Raw genomic sequence first — 14,564 nt, 5'->3', positions numbered from 1 at the left:
TGGCTCTGCTGTGAGTATATTCAGCATCCACAAGAGAAAAGTTCCCTTCAAGTCCCGGGTTAGTGGCACCGAGTCACACACACCGGCGGTGAAAAAAAACAAAGGAGAAGTGACAGACAACGCAAACCACCACCACCACAACCACCGCCCCTCCTCCTCCTCCTCAACACTGAGCTGTCAGATATCAATCTGGAGGGTTTCTTGAGGGAACGAGGAGGCGGCTCGGTATCGCACGATCAGAGCATGGTCGGTACAGATAAGTAGGAGCCAGTGAGGAGTGGAGAGAGGGTTCTGTTCCCTCTCACCGCTGACACCAAACATTAAAGCACGGGCCGACATAGTCCTAACCCTGGTGCTCTTTTATGGACAATGGGAAAAAGTCACTGCCAGAGGATTTATGGCAACAGTGACAGTCGCAGCTTGGATGACTTTCAAAATCACAATTGTCTGCTTGTGTCACTGATGCTGAACAACAGCTCCTGAAATAAAAGTATTTTCTATTGTCTATGACTATATTCTGAATCAGATTGTTTGCCAGATCATAGAGACTTGTCCATCAGACAATAATATTTTTGCACAGTCCACCAAGCTGCTGTTGCAAAGTCATTTCTGTGTGTAATGGCTCAAAACACTAAGCCAGAAATGCTTTATTTCATTATGAAACTGTGTCAGGACAAAATGCCCCCCCCCCCATATTCTCATTTGTAATCAATGAGATATTAATGGGAAACACTGTGTAATGATGTTTCTGTTCAAGGCTGCAGGTGTATGATGATGATGTGTGAATCCTTATCTGTTTGAAAGGTGACAAATTAAAGCTGGGGTGGGCAATATATTATATATATATATATATATATATATATATATATGTATATACATACATATATATATTAATATATATTAATATATTATTTATATATAACTCCAGAATAACATTTTATCAACATTTTACTTTGACTAATCACAGGGCATTTGAGAGATAGAGAAAGCTCCTATTGGCTGTTCTATCGACATAATAAAAGAAAGACGTCAGCCAAACAGAACCGTGCCACTGTCGATATTAATGTTCTGTTTATTCTAACTTCAAAAAAGAGATCCCTATGTGGATGAACCCTAACACGCCTACAGTTGAGAGTTCATGTGAACCGTACATGACGTCTGCACACGCAAGGAACAACAAAGACGACGGTAACCATGGGTGCCTGTTATGTGAGGAAGGCCACAAGAAATCAAACATGTGCGAGGACACCCAAATGGGGACCAACTGCTACTGAAATGCAACGTGAGATTGACTCCACATGGGGTGGAATTGTACTCTCACGTCAGTGTGAATGTAAACGTAACGTAAATAGCAGCGGGGATTCTACGGGCTCTGCCTGTATGTGATGGTTCCAGACCTGTGGCTTCCACTATACGTGGAGGTGGTACTCAACTCACAACTCATAGTCAGGGAACCGTTGATCTGGAAGGCAATCACTGGAAGGCTGGTCTTTGAACACATCATGACTCCACATTATTAATATTGTTAGGGTAAAAGTGAGAGTAAATATCACCATCTGGTCATAGAAAAGTATTTTGTAAACATATTCAAGCACTAAACGTATAACTTTTTTCACTTATTATTATCTAGTAAATTGTGTGCGCAGGACTTATCTTACAAATCTTTTCTAACACATTTTGATTTGTAAGAAAACTACTACCATGTGCAACTGTGTGATAACCTTAAGAGGACACTGAGGCTGATGAGAGCTTCATTTCATTATTTTTAATCAATACAGATCAATCAGTAAACGGCTACACTCCTCATTGATTGGAGGACGAGGTGGGCCACACTTTTTGGTCCGTTTTCATAAAATAAATCAGATTCTGCTCATCACATTTGACATTTTCCAGTGTGCAGATACACACCGTGCCTCTCACTTGTTGTTTCTTCGGCTCCGGCGACATCTCCTGCGGGATGAATTTGATCGGCCCTTTGATCTGCCTCCTGGACCTCTTGGTGCCGTCCGGTAGCGTCTCCATGGCGATGTCGGCCTCGTCGCTGCTGGCCTGGTCACACTCTGAGCATTGCCTGAGTGGATGGGAGAGAGTTGCTCTCAAGGAACGGCATTGATTTTACGATCACAGGCTCAAATCCTCCGTCTGCTGACTAAGTAAAAGCTGCCGTCGGGGGAAATACTTTAGTTCAAATCTGTGTTAAACAGCTCCACATTCTGACAGCTCTCACTGAGTGTTTGCTCAGTGACATGTGTCTCTCAGTCTCAAGGCTCTGACAGTAAATATAGCAGAAGCTTTTTCCAGTATCTCGCAAGATTTTAGCCAATCAGAAGCTGGATTTTTCACAAAGAGGAGTAAGTAACAAGAAAACATTATACTGCTAAAAGACAAAAGGCACCTCTGAACATTCTAGATTTGATCCAGGTAGAATTTGTATGAGCAGTGATTAAAATATGACGTGCTTTAAGTTTAAGGCGGAATTGAAGTCCTAAGGTTACACCCTGAAACCTTTAAGGCGGCTGTCGTACATTCTGAGGGGAGACGAGAGTCATTACTGTGATTTAGTGCCAGTAACGGATCAAATAATCCCACCACATTTCAGGCACAAGGTGAAGAGACACAAAAAAGTCACAAACCTTATCCAAGGTCCTTCAGCATCAACACAACACTATCAGATACACGTGACATTTACAGAACCAAGACCAAAAGGAAATATTGTCTGCTTCACATCCGCACTCCATATTTAAAATGTTTTGGGTTTTTTCCTCATTTTAAACGTATGTCCATGAATTTGTTCTTGATCACTATGAATGGGTCACGTGGTGCTGAAGAGCACTGTCGACCCATTGCTTCTAGGAGATCTAGGACAAGGCCGTTCCCTTAGCTGCCACTGTTTTTGTCAGACAGAGTGCACATGGCAGAGACCACATCACCATCACTATGGCAACATAAGCAACCCTTGTTATGAAGCTGGTCAGGAAAGACACCAAAACCTCATACATGGTCAACGCATCCTAACATTTAACACCACGCGCACCCTTGAATTTATTAATTTCCTAAAGACAGTATAAAGATCATCATCTTCAATTCATCCCTAAATGTCTTCTCTTAATAAGACTACTGGCCTCAAATATCAGAATGAATAGGAATATATAAACCCTAGTATCCTGCGGTGAAGAGCCTCCGTGTTCACATTCACATAATGAAAATGTTTTAGGGGCGATAACATCGACTACAACTGCTATTATTATTTTACTGTCAATGCACATTCAATCAGTTTTTATGCGGCACTAACAGTTAGAGCACTGAGAGAAGTAAAAACAAACGACAAATGGAATCAGTTCAATTTAGGTTTTGATTAATTCGGCTTCCAAAGGCACAATCAAAACAATTTCCTTGCTAGCACTGACGCTAACAGTGGTTTCTCGGGCTGCATGACTGGAAAAAAAACACATGTTTTTATTCATAAATCCATGCATAGGTCAGTAAACAGTGTGTCCATGTCTCTCACCAGTAGCTGTTCTTGGTCTTCTTGGGCATGCGTGTTAGTGGTGGCTCGAGGCAGCCCAGGTGGTAGTAGAGCTTACAGGTGTCACACAACACCAGCAGATGTTGGTCCTGGTTCTTCTTACAGATGCCACAGCTGCAGAGACACATCAGAATGCTGCTTATTAACATTATTAAACTTTACTTTGAGAATATTTGATACACAGTGATAAAGTCAACGAGATATCTCACGTTGAAACAAATAAAAACCCTGTGTTTTATATAAAGGGCCTGAAAATGTAAAATGTTTATCCACTGGAGAACTTAACCTGCTTACCCTCTTACATAAGCATGACAACATTCACATCCTGATGTGTTAAGATGACACTGATAACAACATTTGTTCAAACCCAATGAGTTTTGACAGAGATATGATTCTTTTTACCTACAGATTTATTGGACATTTGACATTTGAGTAATATTATATTTGTGAGGTCATCAGAGAGTATATTCTTACCAAAATTGAATGAGGACATACATACAGGAAGTTGTTAATGGAAGGACTTAGAAACTTACAGATAAACACACGTGAACATGAACCTTAATAAAATAAAAATGTTTCTGAACTACCATAAGAGAAAACCAGTCACCAGGTTACTGTACTGTCAAAGGGCTTGAGACTGCAGGGCACACACCGAAATGAAAAGAAGAGCGGTATGAGAGAATATAAGAGTGGCTAAATGTAGAGCCGGTGGAGTGCAGGACTTAAAACTTGAAAATGACTTTGGAGGTGCTGCAGCAGGGAGTTGAGCAGCAAATAAACTTCTTTTTATTGATTGCAGCATCGGTGGATATAAAACAGTAAGAGAAGAACAGAAGCAACAAACTATCGAGCAACACACATTCACATTCATTCTCTCGCTCAAGCTGTTAGTGGTTCTGACCTAAGAGAAAGTCCTGGTTAATGCAAGGTTGTTGAAGGTCAGACCAATCATGTTGACTGTATTAGAGTGCTGTGAGAAGAAATTAACAAAGGGTGGTGAATGAGTGATGGAGCAGTGATGGACGTGTGCAGTAAAGCGTTCCGCTTCCGCCTTAGGCATTTAATGATATTTAACAACAAGCTAACAACGCGGCGAACAAGCGCTCCCCGGTTCCCCGATCGTTACGTTATTATTTGATCGTCATTGATGAGATCCTACCTTTCATCTAACATTTCTACTGTGTGTGTGTGTTCACCTGTAGAGGATTGCTGGCAGACTTGAAGACTTCCCCGGGGTTCCTCCTCCCTCCTTCTTGCTGGGCTTCCTCTCTTTTGGGGCTTTCAGGACAGCTGGAGTGTTTAGTTTCTAACAAAATGGGGGAAAAAATGGAATCACTCATTGAAATGTTCCCATGACAGTCACTTAATTCAAAGAAACAAAAGGAACCAACAGTATAGAAAGGCAAACCAGTAGGTTATTGAAGACTTGATACTACCAGCACGTACAAATGACTTCACAGCATTGCCACCACATTGCTCACATGGAAAGAACTCAAATTCCATAGCAGCCCTATAAGTATTACTAAGATCAGTAGTTACTGCCCGTCAAAATAAAGTGTGCATGTAAAGTTCCTGCATAGTAGAGCTGTGAGGGGATCCTGTTGTATGTGGCAGGTGGACAGCAGCAGCAGCAGCAGCAGCAGATAGACTGTTTATTCTCCCTGCATCTCAGGTGCATTGCTGCCACGTAGGTTAATTAGAAAACTTATCTCATAGGGACCAAGTCTGACACTAAACAGACAAAGTTTTCCTCCAAGGAAGCTCTAATCTGAGCCTGGACGCGCTGCCTGCAGCACAGAGGGAGCATCCCTGCAGGGACACCTGATAGATGAGGGACACGGTGACCAAAGGACAAGGAGCTGCTGAGGTTATCTCCTCAAGTTGGACTGCAGTCCAACCACGAGAAGGTATCTCCAGTACTGATACGGAGCAGTTCCATCATTGTTAACATGCTTTATCAGACAGATAAAGCTGTTCAAAAGCACATTTTCTACAGCTAACAGTGAGTGGAAGCAATCAGGTCCACGGGCGAGCTTCGAGCTGTCTGGTCTCCTGTCACACAGCTGTGTCTTGCCGGGGAAAAACACAGCAGAGCATAACAATGCAGGCGTAAACTGGGTACTCTCTGCATTTTCATCACATTCAATGTGGTGAAACGATGCATATCGAGCCGTGGTACAAAATAGCAGGTTCTCTTTCATCTCTGCTAAACATAAGCAGTGTGTTTCAGCTGTAGGACCCAACCCTAACTCTCTGATGGTGACATTTTGGAGCTCTAAAGCCCCCTCTAGCTGACGCTCTATGATCTACCGATTAAATTCTGCTGCGTTACTGCTCTCAGTTGGTAAGTTTGTGTCACAACCCCTTTGTACCATGATGTAAAAGTGCTGACTTTCCCTATGGACCTACGGTTTACTGCCATAAAACGGCTGTTTAAGTCCCTTACAACATCTTTTGCCAGGACAAATACATTATGATTAATTCAGACTTGTTCCACAAACTAGAGCAATTGCACCATAATGAAAATATCTTGGAAGATACTGGTACGTCTGGAACAGCTGTGACTTTTGTGTACTGTGATCTACTGGAACTAGTTTTGGCCCAGATACAGTACGAACTCCCTTGAACTCCCTTGAACTCCCTTGAACTCCCTCGTAGTTAAAGACTGCAGAGAAAACCGGGAGTGTTTTTCTGTCTCAGTCCATTCAGCCTGACAAACAAATCACCGCATTCAGTCTCAGTCTTGGCCTCTTGTTTGTCCTCGGGTTTGCCTTCAGCCCTGAGTTGCATCAGATGATTCAACCCAAATTAATCCGATTGAAGGTCTATTTAGTAACGATTTTGCCCCCCCCGTTGATCGATACTGAAATGGACTGCAGTTTAACAGTTATGTCGGTTATACTATCAGTCCCCTGGCAGCCGTTTGAGCCTCATGGCGTTTTGACAGAGACCAGCGGAAAATGAGTGAGTGTTTGTGTATTTATTTATTTATTCATCTCTCATTTTTTGGGCGAAGTTGCCACAAGTGCTAAACTTCTAGCAGCCATAAGGAACGAGAACACTGACTGTGTACTGAAAGAGGGATGAGAGTCTCAGTTGGGGACATCAATAATTTCTGCAAATGCTCAGGCAGGATGACAAATAGAAGATGAAAAATTGGCAGATAGGTGGCACAAAAGCGGGCCGTGCTGTGACTGATGTTGCTACTTAAACCATGCACGCTCATAATTAGGTGATTTATGGCGGTCATTGCAGATTCACTGCCAGTCTCCTTCTCCTTCCTGTCCATTTTGCTGCCTCACCACCATATTAACATCATCTGACCATTTATCTACACGGCCCACACTGGGATACTTTTAATGAGGCTTTTAAGGGACTTAGCCAGTATATGAGACACTGCAGACACTGTGAAACCATTACACAAATGGCTGCATATTGTCATGTTTTAGGTGAAGACATACACCAGTGACAACAATAACAAGAATAAAATCGACAATGAAAGACATAAAATTACCTACATTTGGTAAGGGAAACGGGGTGTTTTGAACCTTTTTTGGGGCAAAGTGTCTCACCAGCTTTGACTACTAGTTAATCTGGACAGGGGTCGCTAATTTACCTGGAAGCCACTGAGAAGGCTGTTCTCTGCTTCAGGATTGTGTTCACAAGAAAGAGCCGCCTTTCCCTTGTAGATGAGGGGCACTGCCATTTTTCACATCAACAAAATAAGAGCCCATCTTCCACTTCACTTTTCCATCATTGCTACAATAATGAAGTATAAGCAGTAAATTGACATTCTTGGTCGGGGCTTTTTTATTTCATACCTTTGTGTGTATTTCTGTTACTTTTTCTATGGACATAACTGTGATGTGGGGGAAAAAGAGCAGTGACCATGGTAACAACTGCTCAGATGCAGAAAACTCAGTGCATGTTGTATTATATCAGATCAGGTCAAAAAATAAGACAAACAAAAGAACAACCGTGTTTGAGCCCAGGCTCGATGAGTACCCCTCTCAGCCAGAGCTGAGCTAGTACAGTCTAAGATTATTTGCGTAAAATCAAGTTATAAAGTAAAACTGCACAGTAAAGGTGCCAGTAAAACATGTGCACACAGACCATCACAAACGCACTCAATAACATGCCGTGTGAAGCATATCTTATCACCGGTCTTAAATTACGTAATTTTATTGTTTTTATTATAATTTTGTTTTGTGCAATTGTTATCTCGCAACCCATGTGGGAGTCAAAACACAGTTTGGAAATGACTGCTCTACAATATAATTCTTAAGACAAAATTCTATTAGTATTTGGTCCTCTCTGTTTCAGTTCTAGAATTATTATTAGTAGTTGTAGTAATACTGGTCTTGTAAAGGTCAACTTTCTTTAAAACCAGTGGTTATAAAGATTGCATATTAATGGTCATGCCTGACAACCTGACTTACAACTGCAGTGCAAAGCCTTTAAAGAGTAACTAAAGTCCTTTCTGCGAGTTAAGTGAAATACGATGTGAAGTCAACAAGGGATGTTTTACTCTGAAGAGTATAATGTCGGATGTTTGACTTTCCTATTTCCTCTCCCGCTCGTGCTGAATTTATGCAGCTCCAGAAATAAAAGTGATGCATATCCACTCCCACCCCGCCTATATTGGGGGTGTGGCCAGCAGAGGACGGTTGGTGACAAAGCACCGGGAAAGTGACATAAGCCTGGGAAGAGTCAGCGAACACGAAAATTTGAATGTAATGGGAGGTGTTAGCCAGAGAATGCAGTACATATATACTGTACATCCATACTTTACACAAAACTACCAAAAGTTGGACCTGGATCACTGAATAACAATACTAGATAACCATATACACTAGTTTTAACCTGAAAAAAGTGGTTTAGGGGTTTAGTTATTTAAATATAAACAAATGCTATCAGATCTTTGTCAGATGAGTGGAGCTCCAAACATCCCTGTGTTTCTCAGGAAAGTGTTTTTCATTTTCTTTGAGTGAAGGACATGGGATACAATTAATGTGACTTTTTTTTCTGCTCACGACGACCAAACGGAGGCAGATTAATAACATCAACAGCAAAGAATCATGAAAAAGCTTTAAGCTCAGTCATGTGTTTACAGTTGAACTTTCAGATACAAATTGTTTTTCTCCGACTGTGAGTTCCAGTACAATACTTAATTAAAAATCGTCTCATTTAATATTGTAAAATACTAAAGGTCAACTATGAATATTTGTAAATACCAGTGGAGTATTAGGTGCAGCTCCTGCACAATAAAACAGAAGGACTGTTGTTGTGCACGGAGCTTGAGTTATTGCAGGGATCAGCTGTGAGCTGGAGGTTTGATATCATATTAAAATATAGGAATACATCATAAATAAATTCAAGTTTGAGTCTGTCATCTCAGCAAAGATCTCAGTCTATTTCTGCATACTGCAGTTCAAATTCATTAAATTACCCATAAGCCATAGTGGCACATCTTGGTAATTGGTTGCTATGGGAACAGGAGGTGCGAGATGGCTTTTACCTTCACAGTCAGGTCTGACTTCATGGAAAATGACAGGTCAATCAGTTAGTGCTAAATAAAAGGATTTGTTATGAACATCGGGGGGAAGTTCCTGCGAAAAAACGGAAAGGATTTGGAGACGAGATCACATGGCATTACGTCATACACAAGTGGGAGAACACAGCCGTCACCAGCTGTGATTAAACCATGTGTGAACAGTAACTTTTAGTGTTAAATTATCATTAAAAAGTGGATCACTGGACTTGAGCGTAACTGGTAAAGTTGGGGCTCTGAAATTTGGGGGGTGCAGATCTGGACAGATTCAAACTTCAAACTTCCACCTCAATCAAATATTTAGCAACAGTAGCAAATAGTTTGGGGAGTGTGAAGCCGATGATGGGAGACAGATACAAATGTGAAGAGGAAGAGGCAGTGATTGCATTAAAGAGGATTAATCGCCTTACGCCTCCCTTTCCGAAGCATTTCATGGAACTAAAGTGGCCTTTGCATACCTAAAAGGAAGTAAACATTACAATTCTCTTCGCCCATCAGGTTTATGAGCGCGGAACTGTTCTTCTTTAGTTTAAATGTTACAAACTATACCATTAAAAAAACAGTGTTTTAAAATGAAAACAAACAGAAAGCAGATTTTGTCCTCTGAAGTTGTTTGCTTAGAGAAACAACAATTGTGAAAAGTCAGGGCAGGGATTTCTCTAATGCAACCAATAATGAGGTGAAACTGAAACGGCAATGAGTTTCGTAAGTATCTTTTAATTCACCGCATATTGTGCAGGGAGTAACTGATAAAAACCGGCGGATAACTGCGTCATTAATTCCAAAAGGTCTTCATTTCTGCCAAACGCTGCCCTGGAAAATTTTTTTTTAAGGTTTTTAAGACTTAAACATAGCAGTGTGGATGTAGCAAGAGATTGTGTTGGTGGTGGTGTTACCTGACCAACGATTCCCCCCATCAGAGTCCACATGGCCTGGCCATCACCGCGCAGCTGTGCGTTCACATTCAGCAGCTCCTCCAGGGACTCACAGAGCTGCAGAGGGAAGAGAGAGAAACATCATCAGACACAACAACGCAACACTTTCTTCACCTGTTCGTGCACGGATGTCATAAATATAAAGCAATATAATCTAATATTTTTTTAAGACACCAATATGAATACCAGTGAAATAAGTTGGATTACATCCAGTACATTTTGTTTAAGTGAGGATAAAAAAACAAAAAAAACAACCATTCATTAGATTATATTTCTTTTACGTAATTCCTCTGCGGGTTGGAATTTAAAAAATGGTTGACTGGGTCAGTCTCGTTTCTGTGTGTTAAGTCCAGCACCAGGTCTGGTTAGCCCGGTTTATCATAAGCTGGTTCCACTCAGTGATTAAAACACAGCCCAGAAGCATTAAAATCTCACCAATTAATGTGCTGTCTGTACAACTACTGTGTGCACTTTGTTTTCAGCTTCAGCACCACTGAAGACAAATAACCATAAACATGTGATCATCCACAGTATCTGAGATAAACTGCTGTTTATGAAGAAAGCGCTCCGTCAGAACTCCTCAACAAGTAAACTCTGGATAAATGATGTGTTAAAATGTCACAGTGAGAAGGTGCTACCTTTTTAGCTCGTAGTTTTCTATGTATACCTTTCATAAACATTTATAAGATCTTCCTTAACAATAATTAGACTTTAAAATGATTAACTGCAGAGACATTTATGGAGCTTGAGGGATATCTGTAGGAACTTTTACAGCTTAAAAAAACAATATGTATGTGTATTAACCCAAGTAAGACTGTATACATGTATTTAACATTAGAAAAAAACAACAACAGGAACTTGTGAAAATGTGAATTAATGGCACAAATTGTGAATAATTCAGAAGTTAATTCCAGTGCATTCTCACTATTCATGTGAAAAAAGTGACACGAACAAGCGCATGAATTACAAGGAGAAACTGGTGGAGTCAGCATCTAGTGACTATGAGCTGGTGTTCTGTGTTTCTAACTGCGCGCTTCACCTTTTTTGAATATTTTCAATGTCACGTCATCATCTACCGGCATTCTGATTACACCTGTACCCTTCAGACGACACAGACAATATTATGTCTGAGCAAAATCCACTTGCTGATGTGAAAACGTGTATTGACTGGATACAGGTTAAAAAAAACACCATTAATATACATAGAACACCCCCGCAAAGACTTATAAGGTTCAGTGAAGAAGTGGTGTTTATTGACTGCAGCTACGAGCAGTTACACACATCAGTGTGACGGTTTTTGAACAGAATATGGAAACTCTCTGCGATAAAATTCAAGTTGCTGTCAAACATCAAGCATATAAACAGGGGACCGTGCTGTATTTGTGCAAGATTAATGAAAAGCTTCACCCTGTCTCTATTGAATTGCATCACGGTCACAGGAGTATAACAGTAATGGGAAGGGTCACAGTTGGGTGTAAACATAAGTGGCTATAAAACCTTATAAGCCTTATAAATGTGACATGGCAGGCAAAGCAGTTTTGTGTGCTCAATGTCAACATTACATATGATGTGCGGGACTCACGGGTAAAACCTTGCACTGCGCTCCACCACTATACATCAGTTATTGCCGCACTTGTAATGAAACTCCTTCACTGGCATTTTGTCCAAGGCCGAAGCCGTGTAAAAGCAACTCAAGCAGCGCAATTAGCAACGCACACTCCATTAATAACCCTTAACACGCGCCGCAGAAGACTGAACGCAACATTAACTCGCGTGACTTTTATTCCGCCGGCGTTTTTTCCCCCTCACTCACGTTGACAGATGGAGAGGCAGCCTCTTCACAGAGGTCACGTATGAGAGGAGACGAGAGAGAGAGAGATGATCGCGGGATTCGCCGTGTAGCGCAATAAGGCCACTGCACTGTGGTGAAACTGATCATTGGCCACTAAAAGTGACAAAAAAAAGTTTTTCAAGAATTGTTCACAAAAAAATATCTATAGGAATATATATAGGAAGTTTCTTAGCGGCCATAAAAAAAGGCCTGGGACCAGAAAGTTACTTTCTCATAACTGCTTTACAACTGTGTTTTTATTTGGTTCGCTTCCCTTTTTGTTGTTTTTTTTAAGATGTTGTTGTTGGGGTTATACAGTTTGTTTGACTTGTTTTAAAGGATGTTTTAATCTCCAGGAAAAGACATAGATTTTTGTTTCTTTTCTTGTATTACAAAACTGCGTTTTTGTGGCTTCACTATTTGAGCGCCAGACGTGTCATGTTCAAAGCTCACAAGTTCCATTTAAAGGCAGCCATATGACCAAATAGTCAACATGTGACACGAATGGCATCCCCACACTTCAGCTGTACTCTGAGTTTACTTCTAATTAGCACATTAGTATGACAAAACTAAACTAAAATGATGGACATTGTGAGCATGTAATTGTAAGTGTGGAGTAGGTCTGCAAAGATTAATCCGTATTAAATTAATCATAAACTAAATATCGGTTTGTTTTTTAATAACTAAAACAAGCTTCTTAAAAGTGAACGTCTTCTGTTTTCTTTCTTGCTCCATATAAGGGCTGCAATATTTATTTGATTAATCGATTACTAAATCAACTATTTAGAATGTTTTTTGGGTTTTTTTAATAATTAAAACAAGCTTTCTGATTTCCCAGCCTCTTAAATGTGAATGTTTTCTGGTTTCTTTGCTCCACAATTGAGAAAACCTTCATGTTGAAGTGTGGAAAACAGTCAAAATCAATATTTGTTCACATTTTCTGACATTTTATGGATAAAACAACACCTTTGAGAACGCTGATCGAAAATGTTCTCACATTTTATGGCCCGAACGATTCACCGATTAATTGAGAGAACAATCGTTAGCTGCAGCTCTACATGTTGGCATTTAGCTCAGAGTACTCTGTGCATACCTGCAAGAACAGTCAAAGTTTAAATTAAATTGTTTTACATCATTAATTGCCATGATTAGCTGTGACATAAATAACATTAAATACCCTTCAGGAGTTATTTGTTATATGCAGTTGGACGGTGCTTTAATAACTTCCTGAAGCGCATCCAGCTGCTTATGGCTAACTCCTGAACATTAGAATGCCCTTGATTACTAAGAATCTTTAAATAAACATTAAAAAACCTGGAACACAATTAATCGATATGCATTATTGTGTTGAGCTGAATTATTGAATGACACAGGTAGTTTGAAGCAAAGTCACATATCAAAACTGACACAGCTCCACCAGGTGTTCTTGTTTCAGGTGATAACTTTTAACACGGCCTTATGTTTAATTATGTGTTTCACTAAATTAATGTCAGACAGCAACATCTTCTTCTTTGTAGTGTGCATGTGTTATGAAGCTAGCACATAGTTTTCTATGTTTGTTTTGTTTTTTGCAGATGATCGATTTCGGCCGCTCACCTTGTTGTACTCCACGTGCAGTTTTTCTTGCTCGCACTCCAGCTTGTCTTTCAAGTTCTTCTGTTCAGAGATGTTGTCCTGGATCTGGATCATTCGCATGTTCCTCTCTGAATATCAATGGGACAAAAATCAATGGCGCGATCGCAATCTTTAACCAAGAACAAGCAAGCACATGAGAGAGTGCACTGATGGCAGATAGGGCCCCCCTCGCTCCTGGCTGATAGAGAATGTTCTCAAGGTTACGGCCGGTGTTGCCTCTGTTCCACATTTGGGACCATAATCACCTTTTTTTTGGGTGGAGAAAATACAATGAAATTCCCAATTGACCTACTAATAATGAACAGCATTGAGACAGCATTAAATGTATCATTCCAGCACTTTGGACTTCGCAGAAAGAAGAAAAATATACATGTATTGACATTTTAAGTAAACTGCATGTAACAAATGGCCAAGCAGAATATTAGCGCCATGTTTTCTGAACAGTGCTCTACATTAAGCTGCTCTGAAGGAAAACTGATGCAATGTTTTCAGTTCAAGAAGCATGGATTAATAAGTAGTGTCATCCAAGTGGAGAATGTGTCTCCTCCTCTATAGGAAATGGGGTTGTAACGAGGGTGGGTTAAATGCAGAGGGTCATTTCCCTACGGGGAATAATTAAGTAACAAGAGTATTAATAAAAACAGTTGAAGAGGTATTTTGTTGTTAGTGAATTATTTATGTGTGAGAATAAATAATATAAGGTTATGTTTCAGCAATAAAGATGAAGTGTGGCACATCTAAAGTGATGTGTCACATTTACAAATCACAGAGGCCACTGGTCTCTGGGGGAACCTTGAGTGCAGCTAGTTCAGCTAGCGGTGTCACTTTACTGCCTCTACTAAAATTTCACACAATCATTAGTATCAACATACACCGTGTGAGCATGACAACAACACCCACTATAAATGTATCCCAGTCCTAGAGTAGTGTAGCTCCTTTAAGGAAAATGTACCAAGCAAGTAGGAGATGGCGGGGTGAGGACACTGCACATAGTCAGTTGTGAGTATGACACTAAACTAGAGCTGAAAGGATGAATCAATTATTAATCGATTACTAAATTAATCGACAACGATTTTGATAATCGAT

The 14,564-nt window shown here is 40.4% G+C and overlaps 1 protein-coding gene across 5 annotated transcripts in view; it reads right to left on the bottom strand.

Moving 5' to 3' along the window:
* Positions 1 to 14,564, bottom strand: part of phf14 (PHD finger protein 14) — a 103,661-nt gene that overhangs the window by 67,789 nt on the left and 21,308 nt on the right. For 4 of the 5 annotated variants that reach the window (XM_044052260.1, XM_044052258.1, XM_044052256.1 and 1 more), the window contains exons 10-14: positions 13,440 to 13,546; positions 9,974 to 10,069; positions 4,723 to 4,832; positions 3,509 to 3,640; positions 1,909 to 2,071 (exon numbers count right to left, since the gene is read on the bottom strand). In XM_044052260.1, the coding sequence (XP_043908195.1) occupies positions 1,909 to 2,071; positions 3,509 to 3,640; positions 4,723 to 4,832; positions 9,974 to 10,069; positions 13,440 to 13,546 (608 nt within the window). The remainder of the gene's footprint in view (positions 1 to 1,908; positions 2,072 to 3,508; positions 3,641 to 4,722; positions 4,833 to 9,973; positions 10,070 to 13,439; positions 13,547 to 14,564) is intronic. The other variant, XM_044052257.1, reaches the window with a different exon arrangement.

The sequence above is a fragment of the Solea senegalensis genome, linkage group LG20 (assembly GCF_019176455.1).
Source record: "Solea senegalensis isolate Sse05_10M linkage group LG20, IFAPA_SoseM_1, whole genome shotgun sequence".
NCBI lineage: Eukaryota > Metazoa > Chordata > Actinopteri > Pleuronectiformes > Soleidae > Solea > Solea senegalensis.
The sequence above is the reverse complement of the archived record's forward strand: the minus strand, read 5'-3'. Positions and strand labels throughout refer to the sequence as shown.